At 49.6% G+C, this 12,164-nt stretch overlaps 5 protein-coding genes across 5 annotated transcripts; 3 read left to right on the forward strand and 2 right to left on the reverse strand.

Annotated features, from left to right (window-relative positions):
- Positions 1-57: 57 nt before the first annotated feature.
- On the forward strand, positions 58-2,613 carry KY384_006056 (uncharacterized protein; the record flags this gene model as incomplete). Its single annotated transcript, XM_044814552.1, has 1 exon — positions 58-2,613. One exon carries the CDS (start codon positions 58-60, stop codon positions 2,611-2,613), a length of 2,556 nt encoding a protein of 851 aa, XP_044668702.1.
- A 3,270-nt stretch (positions 2,614-5,883) lies between these two features.
- On the forward strand, positions 5,884-7,757 carry KY384_006057 (uncharacterized protein; the record flags this gene model as incomplete). Its single annotated transcript, XM_044814553.1, has 3 exons — positions 5,884-5,917; positions 6,245-7,415; positions 7,466-7,757. The coding sequence occupies 3 exons, from the start codon at positions 5,884-5,886 to the stop codon at positions 7,755-7,757; spliced, it is 1,497 nt and encodes a 498-aa protein (XP_044668703.1).
- Positions 7,758-8,068: 311 nt separating this feature from the next.
- On the reverse strand, positions 8,069-8,527 carry KY384_006058 (uncharacterized protein; the record flags this gene model as incomplete). Its single annotated transcript, XM_044814554.1, has 1 exon — positions 8,069-8,527. One exon carries the CDS (start codon positions 8,525-8,527, stop codon positions 8,069-8,071), a length of 459 nt encoding a protein of 152 aa, XP_044668704.1.
- Positions 8,528-9,038: 511 nt separating this feature from the next.
- On the forward strand, positions 9,039-10,053 carry SNF7 (ESCRT-III subunit protein snf7; the record flags this gene model as incomplete). Its single annotated transcript, XM_044814555.1, has 4 exons — positions 9,039-9,216; positions 9,356-9,560; positions 9,679-9,890; positions 9,968-10,053. The coding sequence occupies 4 exons, from the start codon at positions 9,039-9,041 to the stop codon at positions 10,051-10,053; spliced, it is 681 nt and encodes a 226-aa protein (XP_044668705.1).
- Positions 10,054-10,210: 157 nt separating this feature from the next.
- Positions 10,211-11,813, reverse strand: KY384_006060 (uncharacterized protein; the record flags this gene model as incomplete). The annotated part of the gene is made up of 4 exons (XM_044814556.1): positions 10,211-11,518; positions 11,584-11,651; positions 11,702-11,733; positions 11,782-11,813. 4 exons carry the CDS (start codon positions 11,811-11,813, stop codon positions 10,211-10,213), a joined length of 1,440 nt encoding a protein of 479 aa, XP_044668706.1.
- Positions 11,814-12,164: the final 351 nt, after the last annotated feature.

Raw genomic sequence — 12,164 nt, forward strand, 5'->3', positions numbered from 1 at the left:
CACCGTGGAATGTGACGAACACTCCCACTGTCAGATCCATCTACGCTTTCAGTAATCATGGACGGCGAGCAGCAACCAAAAGATGAACCTACCACCCCGCCATCAGATGTGCAGCTACCCCTGTCAGATGGAGAAGACAGTATCAACGGCAGTGGTGCCTCTGCTACAGAGGACGCCATCTCATCAGAACCCGAACAACTGAAAATCCAGGCCTTTGCCAAACTTGTATTCCATGATGGTGACTTTTATATGACGACAAATGGAGTAGTGCTCGGACGTGGTAATGTGCCAGCTCGCGCGATCGCAGACCCGGATTCCAGTAATGGCAGAACCTCCGTCAGTAGCGGCCAGTATCAGGAGCGAGCGCCAGACGAATCAGGTACCCAAGGGTTTGATATAGTCAAACCTTCTTCACCCAGTCGAGCTCCGCAAGCACTCTCATGCAGAGCGCCCAGGATCATGTACAACGACCTGGTGGAGAGCCCTGAACCCCAAACGGATGACCTCCCAAACGGCGAATCTGAATTGTCTACACACAAGCGATACCCTTTCATCCCTATTCACCCATCTATCGGTGCCGACGGAAGACCCTTGAAATGGAAGAGCATTTCAAGGAGACATGTGCTAATAGAATTCAACTTTGAGAAGGATTTTTTCGAGATCAAATTTCTGGGAAGAAATGGAGGTTTTGTGGATGACGAATGGTTTGCCGCAGGCGGGGTTGAGCCTCTGGTGAATGGCAGCATGCTTCAAATTGGCGGCATTGGCATTAGCTTTTGTCTTCCAGATACGCCACCGGGGGAAACGGGTGCTGAGGGGGCCTGGTCTGATGAAGAATCCGAAATGACAGACGACGACGAAAATCCTCTAGAGCTTCTTGAAGGCGAAGCCGAAGGAGACGGAGAACCGTTGCTAGACGAAGAAGTCGAGGGAGTAGTGACCAGGGGCAGAAGAGGCGGAGGGCAAGGCAAACCTGACATACAACCCATATCTGCAAGAGGTGGGCGTAAAAGACCAGGTCGTCCGCCCAAAAACGGGGTCATGTCGAAGCGACAGGAGAAAGAACTCTCGAATCAATCGAAGAGCACGACGAAGAGAACTGCAAAAGGAAAGAACAAACTTTCTGGCCGTGACAACGGCAAAATACCAAAAGCAATGGACCTGGAAGACTCATCTATGCAGCCTCCTCGGAAACGAAAATATAACAAGCGCAAAGGGACAGCTGCTGAAACTGGAGGGCGTAAAGCAAGAGAAAGTACTGAGCAGACAGAATCCGTTTCCCCAGAACAAGCTCCACCATCCAAAGCACCAAAAGACAAGAAGCCTCCAAAACCGCCTAAATCACCTTCGCCAGTATTGGATGAATCTATGTTCACGCCAGAACAATTAGCTAAACCTCAACATTCGTATGTCGTGCTAATTCATGACGCGTTGTCTAGTTCAGAGACGGGTAGCATGGCGCTCCCCAACATCTATAAGGCGATTGAACGTAAATATCCATATTTCAAACTGCGGGTCACAACAAATGGCTGGCAAAGTAGTGTTCGGCATAACCTTGGTCAACATCCAGCCTTTCGCAAGCTTGAGAGAGATGGAAAGGGCTATATGTGGGGAATCAACAAGGCAATCTCGATTGAGAAAGAGAAGAAACGGCGAGCGACCCCTCCTCCGCAATCAACATCTCAGCCACGATACTATCCTCCTTCTCAGACGCAGCAGCCCCCGCCAAACCCTTATGGGTATCCAGGAGCTCAATATCCCAACAATCAAATGCCTTCAGGTCTCCAATATCCACCAAACGCGATGCCGATGGTAAATGGCTACAGCATGCAAGCAGGAATGCAGCATGGAGCTCTGCCTCCTCGTCCACCATTCGCTGCCCCTGGATTTCCCATGATAATGAATGCCAAGTCAGACGCTACATACCAATCACCTTACGATCCGAATTCAGTCTCCCAGGGTTCTATTCAACCTAATCAGCCTCACTTCCCGGTAAATGGCATGAACGGAAACAATGGACCACCTCAAGCAGTGCCGCACGCAGGCTCGTTGCAGCATCATACTAGTCAGCATTCATTCTACAATAGCTCGCAGCCCGCCGTAAGCCTCCACGGTGGTAGCTCATCTTTAGCGAAGCAGTTGAACCTTACCAAATTTGATAATTTGCCACACCAGATCCAAGAGGCTGTCATCAAATTCAAGAAAACGTTGATGGAAGATTTGGAAGATAAGGTGCTTGGTGAGAAATTGATCCAATCTGCCATTAAACGTGCTCTTGATGAATCAATTGCATCGGAGCTAAGTGACGAAGCCGATCTACGTCAAGAAGCAAGCATTATCGCTGCTCTGAGGCTGATCCTTTCTGGAGTTCGTGGAACGCCTCATTCACCTACAGAGCAGGGCTCCCGGAATTTCCCTCAACAATCCCGAGCTGCTGAGGTAGCACAACAGGTTGCGGAGAGCATGCCTTTTGGAGCCGCTCCTGATTCACGCAATGACTTTACGGAGGCAAATGGTGAATTTGGAGCTGGTAATGAGAAGGCTTTGAAGCATCAGCGATCTCCCACCACGGAAGACTTGAGTCAACCACAGGGGAAACGGCAGGCGCTTTAAGGTAATCACTGGGGCATGTAGTGATGGCGAGGTCACATTTTGGCATGTTTCTCTGTTGGAATTCAATCCGGGGTCGTAGAAATGACCTTCGACAGGTAGCGATTGCAAGGTATTCCTATGTATGTCGGGTCTGCAATTGGCTTAGGGGACCCGGGTCGTCTTGCAAAATATTAATACAGTCTTCGAGGTCTCCTGTCACTAGGCCCCCAAAAAGCTTGAGTCTTCCACTCGAAGTCTTGTGATGGCCCTTTTTTGAAAACTCGATTTTGAAAAGTCTGTTTAACCCCTCTCACAGCAGACTATGACTCTTAGATCCTTCAATCGCGCCCTAATTTGCACCATGACTGGCGTGAGACATATACTGCAACGTAAGACGCCGAAGGTCTTTCTGGCCTTGTCTGCAAGCTGCCGGCTGTGCAAGTGAGTGGCAGATTTCTCCGTGTAAAGTTTGGTTCTCGCGTTTGACCCTACGATTGCTGTCAGACCGGCCATCATAGAGTTCAGGAACAAAATCAACAGGTAACAGCCTTGGTGGCAATGTGACCCCCAATGGTTCTCTGTGTGGCCGATATTATGCTCAAGGTGTGCAGGAAGCGCCCAAAATTTTGCTCGTTCGTGCGCGGCGTTGGTTTATCCAGAACAAACTGTAATCCAAATGACGGCCCTGTCACTGCATCTTTGGTAGATTCATACCGTGATGAGTCATGGCTATCGCTCTTGCGCCCGCTATACAGCGTCCCGGGTCGCTAGAAGTATTTTTTGAGATCGGTATAGAGCAAGAGTCTGTAGATACAGAACATATGGTATCGCCCAGTTAGTAGGCCTGAGCTCTGAAGGAGGAGTAAATGAGCTCCTGTTTGCGTGGTTGGGGCAAAAGAAAGGGGTAAGCACGGGAGACTCATCTGCAAGCTGTCAGTGACTTTCAGTAATGGGTGCACGAATAGCAACGACAAATCAGCAGAAATTGAAAATGAAAGCAACCAATTCAACTGAGTATAAACGTGGGAAAAACCATAATATCGTCTTATAACGTAGGGACAGCGTCCACGCGATAGGAAAAGAGAGACGTGAAAGTACATCCTGTGTGCTAGAGCTTTCTAAGCGTGTGTCGACATCAGTGTCATACGCTCTACAGGGCCCACAACCGTGAGTCGGGTTGCACATAAACAGGGCAAGAAATCAGCTTCTTATATCCATTGTGAATGCGTCACAAAATCGGCCAAAACACCTTTTAATCTCCAGTTCATGAGGCAAGTCGAGTGCTTCACGTTATTGATTGACCAATGACAGAACGAGGACTGCCGCCACTCGCCCTGGTCCATCAGTTCCGTGTGTCTTGACCGAAAAAGTCAATCTCTTGACTAAACACACAGTCACTCTTCTTGTTGGAGCCTTGATGAAGAGTGAGTATATTAATGGCCGCGGCGTCTTAATGGTATCGCACCTGTCCTGCTATGTGCTGTCAGCATGACAGCTTCCAACAGCCTCGCCTTTGGTCGCACTGCTGCAATGGGACATAAAAGACACAATGGAAGCGGAGAGGACATGAGCAAAAGATAAGTCCTCAATATTTGTCTCTCCAAACTCTTTCACACCGGGGACTGAACAAATCACAATGAACTCCTATAGTTGTTACGACTCGCAGGATCAATATTACCCAAATAGTTTCTCACAAGATAATGGAAGCTCACAGTACGACTCTTCGATGTTAGATTACAACGATCCTCCGACGTGCACTTCTTCCAAACGACGGAAGGAAGAGCACGTTTCATATTTCCTGCCCGGCCACCAAATCTCTCGTCAGGTGATCTTTAGCTGGTATCAACGGCTGCTTGGCCCGTCCGCGACCATACGGCCTTTCTCTTACCAGCAAAGAGAAGGTTATATGATCACCAACCCGGGAAGTCCATTGACGAAGGTAAGGGGCCATATTCGCTGTCCAGAAGCGCGCAATCACTAATGACTCCTCTGTAGGAACAAATTGAAGATCTGATACAGCTCAGCATTGAATACGAAAAGAAGGAGGCGATGAGAATGTTATCTAGATCTGGCAACATCAGCGTCAACGATGTCTTTGTCAACCAACCCATCCCTGTACAACAGCGCCGGAACTATGTCCGAGAAGCAGGTCATTGAGGGGAGATGGATTTGACACCAACGACCGGCGCTGCCATCAAAGTGCCGGACCGCCAACGTTTCCTTCAGAAATGGTTACGAGGGACGATCTCGATGCTTTGAATGACATGTAGATAGATTTGGAAAAAAGTTATAACGTTTAAAAGCTTTGATTCGTGGGAGCAAGCAGGGCACTAGATTTTAGAACTTCTCACAATACGATTGACTTTCTGAATTGAAAATGGTATGCTCTGTAGGAGTTGTGGGGCTTTGTGTAGAAACGACTGAGTCTCAACAGGCGGTCCGGTCCTTGTTCCCACATCCGAACCTTTCCCCATGTCACCCTTCCACTAGCCATAACGCACTTGAGATTTGATGGGCTTGAGAACGGTCCTCCCGTGCTCGAATAGCATAGGCAGCGATTAGAAGGGAAAAGCGAAGACTTATTCTCGGCTGGCATGAGTACGCCAATCTTCAGCATCGAATACCAGATCCTGCCAAGCTCCTTAAAGAATGGCAACTAGGGCGTGGACACAGATATAATACAAGGAAGAAGCATTGATTCAACGACATATTACAAACGGAAACGCGCTGCTTTGAAAGGATACACACGTCGCCAACTCAAAGCGTAAGAAAATACTCACCTGAGAAGCACGCAACTATCAGGAGCTCCGCTTTGTTCTGTCGAAGTATCTCCCCAGGGGACCACGAGCTATGGCGACGGCAGGCACATCCATATTCGAGGAGACCTCGGGACGGAAAAAGGAGCGCCGAAATGGGGCTAGCCTCTTCGGGAGTAGTGGGCTCGGCATTCTCTATAGCGCCCCTTTTAGGCTTCTCCTGATGAAATCTTTTCCCCCCTCGCCTCCTCCCCCTACATCATTTGTTCGTCATCCTGCTTGAACGTGAACACAGACACGCCCGCATTATCCTCCGCCCGCTAAGCTGACTTTTATTTGCGATCAATGCCCCTAAGGGAATAGACGAGAGAGGGAGAGACCAGACTCGCTCTCGCTAGCGTCGTCTCCACCTCCCGGCTCCCTGCGTGCCCCCCCCCGGGCGCTCCTCGGAGAGCCGTTGTCGTCATCTCTCCAGATTGGAAACATGTCAGCTGCGGTTGCGCATCCAAACACGCATCTGCCATCATCACTGTCCATGGATAGTCAGAACGTGGCTACCAACCTTGAAGGTACGTCATCATCACCCACCTGCCACAACCCTGATGCGAGCCATCTCGTCGCTGCATCGTCGCAATCTGTCGACCTCCTGTCCACCTGGCCCTTGGTGCGCTCAACGGCGCATCGTCATCAGAACTATTGTCATCCTTCGTTTCCATCGTCATCATCATCTTCATTACCGTAATGGCTTTCGCTAATCTTGTCGTGCGACCCAACAGAACAATCGCAGAAGGATTCCAACCGACGGTCCAGAAACTCTCCTGCTCGAGGAGGTTCGTCATTCCTTGATTAAGCCCGCAACCACCCTCGCTATCTCCATCAAATTGACTCGTTCGTAGACCTTCAGTCGTCTGGCTCAAAACGGCCAGAACAAGCCGACAGAAATTCCACAGAGTCTAATGCTGCCTCGCGACCGCTTGCGCCTCCTCCTCGACCCTCCCAACCCCAGTCGCAGAGCAAGCAGGTAGACTATTTCTCCGGCGCACAGCAAGAAGGCGCACATTTTTCGCAAGAGCCTAATCCGTTTGAAAAGTCGTTCGGGCAACCATCATCTGAAGCATCGGACAGCAAGTCGCTCTTGCCTCCTGTCGCTGCATTGACATCGCCCGCACCGCTTCAACCAGAGGGATCATCTACAAGTGGCTATAATTTCGCCTCATCATTAAGGGCAGGGCCTTTGAGTCCTGCTATGCTGGGAGGTCCCGTTGGATCGGGTACGGATTATTTCGGCCCGCAAGCTGGAACTGCTTTCCCTGGTGTGACACCAAACGAATCATCCTTACGGACGGGCCTGACCCCAGGTGGGGGAGGGTCTATGTTTCCAGCTCCTAGCCCAAATTCACAAGCATTCATCCAATCACTGGCAGGTGGTGGCGCAACTCCCAGCACCATTGACTTTCACCGAACTGCCATTAACGCTGCTGCCGCGAACAAAAATAAGCAGTACGGTGGCAACTCATCAGCTCCTCAAGAGAGTAAGAATATACCAGCCTCATCAATGGATCCTCTATTACAGCAGCAACCGGCCCCACAATCGACTTTCGGTCAACACGATAACGATGCTGCCAATGGATTATATCTTCTCGCACAAGCCACCAATGGTCAACAAGCAAGCCAATATTCATCCCTCAACAATAACACGGCTAACCATCAGAGGCAAAATATAGAAACGTCACCCAATATGCGCAATGCACGGAACGGAAGCTTGAACGGCTCCACTCATGGCAGTGGAGATTTGTCTGATGAAGGTTCTGAGGGTCGCATGGCTACAAGATCAAAAGGCAAAAGGTCCTCTGGCGGGAAGAATATTAGTACGAGTAACGGCAGACGTAAGGCAGAAGACAATCCCTTGAAGCAGCCGCCCTCTAAGAAGCAGCGCAACTTGGACATCATGGATGACATGCAGGATATGGACTCTGATGATGACGACATGGATATCAAAGAAGAGCCTCAAGACACACGCAAGATGACCGACGAAGAGAAGAGGAAAAACTTTCTGGAGAGGAATCGGTAAGCTTTGTCCCACATTCTCGTCATCCCTACTCATTGGTCTTGTATAGCGTTGCTGCTCTCAAATGTCGCCAGCGGAAGAAACAATGGTTGCAAAATTTACAAAATAAGGTGGAGATGTTTAGTACCGAGAACGACTCTCTCACAGCGCAGGTTCATGCATTGAGAGAGGAGATTGTTGGCTTGAAAACGCTCCTCATCCAACATAAAGACTGCCCGATTTCACAGAGCCAAGGAATTACCCAGTACTTTCAACAACAGCAAGAATTCAACCCACACGCACACCCATATGGCATGGGTTTGCCAAATGGTCACCAGAATGTGCCGGGGCGTGGTCGATAATGATGACCGCCGGACAGTCTGACTCCTCGGCACGTTTAATTGAACAGCGGCGCATAGATCCAACTATAACGACATATCATGATCAAGATTGTATAACGTGGTGCGTGGGCGCTATTGCAACAGGCACATATAGTTAGCTACTGCGCATCGAGTGGTCACTTTTGTCACAGGAAAATCTAGGGTGGCACCCTTTGTTGTTACAAAATTCAATATGATGGGGTTCGGAGTCTTGGGGTGTAATGAAGCTGAACAACCTAGTGTTCGCCGACATTCGCGAAATTTTAGATACAAACATTTGCACAATCGTTCTCTCAAGTCTTCGCGCCAGAAGGTCGCAATCTTTGTTCTAGAGCTTTCTCATACTCTGTGATCTTTAACGCTCCAGCATTCCACAGCATGACTGCTTGGACGCTAATCTCGTCAATCATACGATTCCGATTTGGATCTGAGTTTAGCTTTCTCTCTCTCTCGTCGCTTGTATTATGCGCTGCTTCCTTTTCCTTCGTTGTCTTTTCGACATAACCAATCACGTTTACCCAGGATCCAATTTCTAGATCCTCTCTTTTTGAGTTCTCGAGCACAAGGTTCACGTCGACTAATGCTACTATCGTACGTGACTGAGAAGAGGGATATGAATGTTGAAGCCGCAAGACGCCGCTTTCGGTCTTATAGGCAGTGACACAACCAATGAAACGGATCTTGCGTCCTATCTCGAGGTTCGGTAGGTTTGAGAGGAATGTCAGCGTAGTCGCAGGTGGGGCTGTAGACATAATTGCGCATGGAAGTGCTTCATTGCAGCGATACAAGCAATGTTACATGTCCTTTACTGATCAAAGTCCTACACGTCGACTCTGCTGTAGCACGCCAGGTTTGGTTCCGCAGAGGGTAATGTGTGTCTAAGGGTTGTCAAGCAGAGACCGTACAAGGTACTGAATAAAGGCGCACGTGACTTGCTTAGCGTGGTCGGTATGTCATGTCAACCTTTTGGAGCCTTGAAGCTTTCTCCAATGATTTCTAAGGAAGCCCGGAACGATAAGTCAACACTCCCCTTCTCTCTAAACCCGGCAGTAGTTACTATCTCGCAAGAAGAGGTGAGGTCCCGTCCTGTACACATATCGCGACGCCGTTTGAACCGGACCTTGCAACATCTGATAACCCGACCACCAACTCATCTCTGTCGATCTATCTCGATCTATATCGGTTGAGGAGTTTTGCCCTCTGGCTTAGAGACCTTCTTCCAATTTGGGCTAGCAAGCCCTGATCAACAGAAGTCTGGTCAACATGTGGGGCGCCTGGTTTGGCGGGCAAACAGCCCAAAGCCGAAAAGATGCGCCGAAGAAAGCTATACTGGACCTGCGGCAGCAACTGGATATGCTGCAAAAAAGGGAACGGCATTTAGAAAGTCAGATGGCCCAGCAAGATAAGGTTGCTAGGGAGAGTGTCACGAGCAACAAAACTGGTACGTTAATACCCTCGATCTACCTTGCCAGACCCGGGAAAGTCCCACGGATTTCGGTTACGATCTTCACACGATAATCTAGGAGTGGCAAAGCTCTGAGAAAAGAACATTACTAACGCGGGTTCTGCTCAACATTCAGCTGCGCGAAACGCTCTCAAGAGGAAGAAGCAACACGAACACTCTCTGGAGCAAACGGCAGGGCAGATACAGATGTTGGAACAACAAATATACTCGATAGAATCCGCGAACATAAATCAGGAGACCCTAGCAGCCATGAAGAATGCTGGGCAGGCGATGAAGCAGATTCACGGAAAGATGACAATGGAGGATGTGGACAACACCATGTACGTTTCATCTTGTCCCACGTTACCCAAATGGCCATATAAGCATCGTCGAATGCTCCCTTTTCGACAAGCAATTGGACAAGAGTTCTGGCTAACGTCTTTCACTGCCGTGCTTTAGGGAGCAACTCCGTGAACAACACGAACTTACGCAAGAAATCGGCACCGCAATCACAAGCATGCCAATTACCGAGCCGATCGACGAGGACGAACTCGAAGGGGAACTCGCGGCTATGGAGCAAGAGAAACTGGACAATCAGATGTTATCGACTGGTACCACTGTGCCGGTAGGCGATGAGCTTGATAGGCAGCATGTTGCTACGAATGGAGAGAGTGAGTTTCCTCCTCGAGACTTCATTTCATATAGTTGTTTGAAGAGTTTTTGCTGACCACGGGTGTTACTCATGCAGAGAAGGGAAAGACGAAAGTGCGTACGGAAGAAGACGACGAGGAAGAAGAGTTACGGAAACTGCAGGCCGAGATGGCTATGTCATGATGAGCACTTAACGGGAGTGGGGGGAGTTGGACATCTGCGGATGCACCTGCGATCGACTCTAGAAACGAAATGATTTCAAACTCTACAGTGCAATCTGCATGCAGAATGTCATTTCACTATCGTCAAGATTATCCTATCGAGTCTCCCCTACACACGCCTACCCACCCAGCTCTTCAGCAGCCACGTAATGCAAATATGACCCCAACAACTTGGTCCCCTCAATATAGTTCCTCCGATCCAATTTCTCATTTATACTATGCGCTGCATCCGTCGAACTGCCCATCGGTAGCAATAAACAATTCTTCCCCGTCGCCTTCTCAAATGTCAATGTCACAGGGATACTTCCTCCTTCCCTTGTCAGGTCCGGCTTCGTATGGAATACTGCTTCCACGGCCTTCGCAGCGGCCGTATAGTTCCAGTGCTTTGGGGACGCTACCCACCAATTGCCCGCATGCATGAGCTGTACATCCAACGTATTTTTCGAGGTTAGAGCAGCAAAGACCTCCTTGACGTGTTTGAAGACGCATTCGTCCACTTTGCCGCTCTCCATATCCGGCACGGTGCGAATTGAAAACTTCCCTATCACTTTGGCAGGGATGACGGTCTTTGCCCCGCCGGCTGAGAAGGCGCCCTCGATGCCGTGGACGCTGAGGGAAGGATACCGCCAGCGTGCCATGAGGGTGTTCTCTTTGTCCTCATAGATGCCCGTAGTACTACCTATGGATTCGTGAAGGTTGTCTATGGTGTAGGATATGCCGCCGTAGATGCTCTTCTCCTCCTCACTGAGGGGGGCGACCATCTCATTAATGCCCGGGATCTTAATCTTGCCGTTCGTATCTACCAGGCTACCAAGCACGCGCATGAGATCCGTCATCGGTTCCTGCGCAGACCCGCCGAATACTCCGCTGTGAAGATCTTGTCCAGGCCCGCTGATCGCCACGCTGTAGTAGTTGCAGCCTCGCAGGCCATATGTAAGACATGGCTTTTCGGTCCCCAACCAGTAATTGTCACTGATACAAACGGCATCGGCATCAGCGAAGAAGCCGCCTGGCTTTGCTTCCTTTTCTATGAAGTCGTCGAGGCCTTCTGAACCATATTCTTCCATACCCTCGAAGCACATTAGCAGGTTCACCGGTAGCTCTATTCTAGCTTCTCGGTGCGCGTGTATTGCATTCAGCCAACCAAGCACTGGGCCTTTGTCGTCTGTGCTGCCACGGCCATACATTCGTCCTTTATCGTCTATGGACAGGGCAAATGGCTCGGTCGCCCATCCGTCGTCTTTCAGGGCAGGTTGAACGTCATAATGGCCGTAGAGAAGGATTGTGCGCTTGTCTGGGGAGGAGCCATGGCGGGCGACTATCACAGGAGGAAGATCGAGATCTCTTTTGCCTGGTTGTGGCCCAAGCGGACGAGACTCGACGTGTGCGCCTAGGGATGTAAGTTCGGAGACGAGGAATTCGGACATCTAGCGGATGGAATTGTCAGGGCAAGCCCGTGGCTATGCTTCAAGTAAAGAGGTGTTTTGCTGACCTTGACGACATCTTGCCGGCGGTCATCATCTGCTGAGATCGAAGGAATGGCAACGGCTTTGCGGAGGCCTTATGAACGTGAGTAAATGGCTTCTCCATGTGCCGAAAGCATCACTCACGGTCAATGAAAGTTTCTGACAACTTGTCTACTCTACGAATAATTAGCAATATGTTTCTGTGCAAGACGCAGAGTGTTTACTGTTTGAAATAGCCGTCTAATTTGGGCGCCATTGTCGGTCTCGACGTGAGCTGACGATTGGAATAATGAAGGTGGGTCGGATGATGGAAAGAGGAAGAAGATGCCAAGTTCAAAAGACGCACCGTTTTGGTTTCTAGCCGTCGCTGAATGCAGGATCCATGCAAGGGCGCTCGAAGCATTGATGTTTGTGTTAGAAATACTAGTGTCACGCCCCATCTTTGGGCTTCACTTTGATAGTCTACTAACACAGTATCTGTGCCTTCATAGGTGGATATTTAAGACTCATAAGAATTAGTTGAGCATATGAGCTGGCTGATGCGATTGCCATAATCTGCCAACTGCACGAAGTTTTCTTTTGGCTAGTGAATAGAAGTAGATTGGAT

Source organism: Bacidia gigantensis, assembly GCF_019456465.1.
Source record: "Bacidia gigantensis strain McMullin 20006 chromosome Unknown contig_246, whole genome shotgun sequence".
Classification (NCBI taxonomy): Eukaryota; Fungi; Ascomycota; class Lecanoromycetes; order Lecanorales; family Ramalinaceae; genus Bacidia; species Bacidia gigantensis.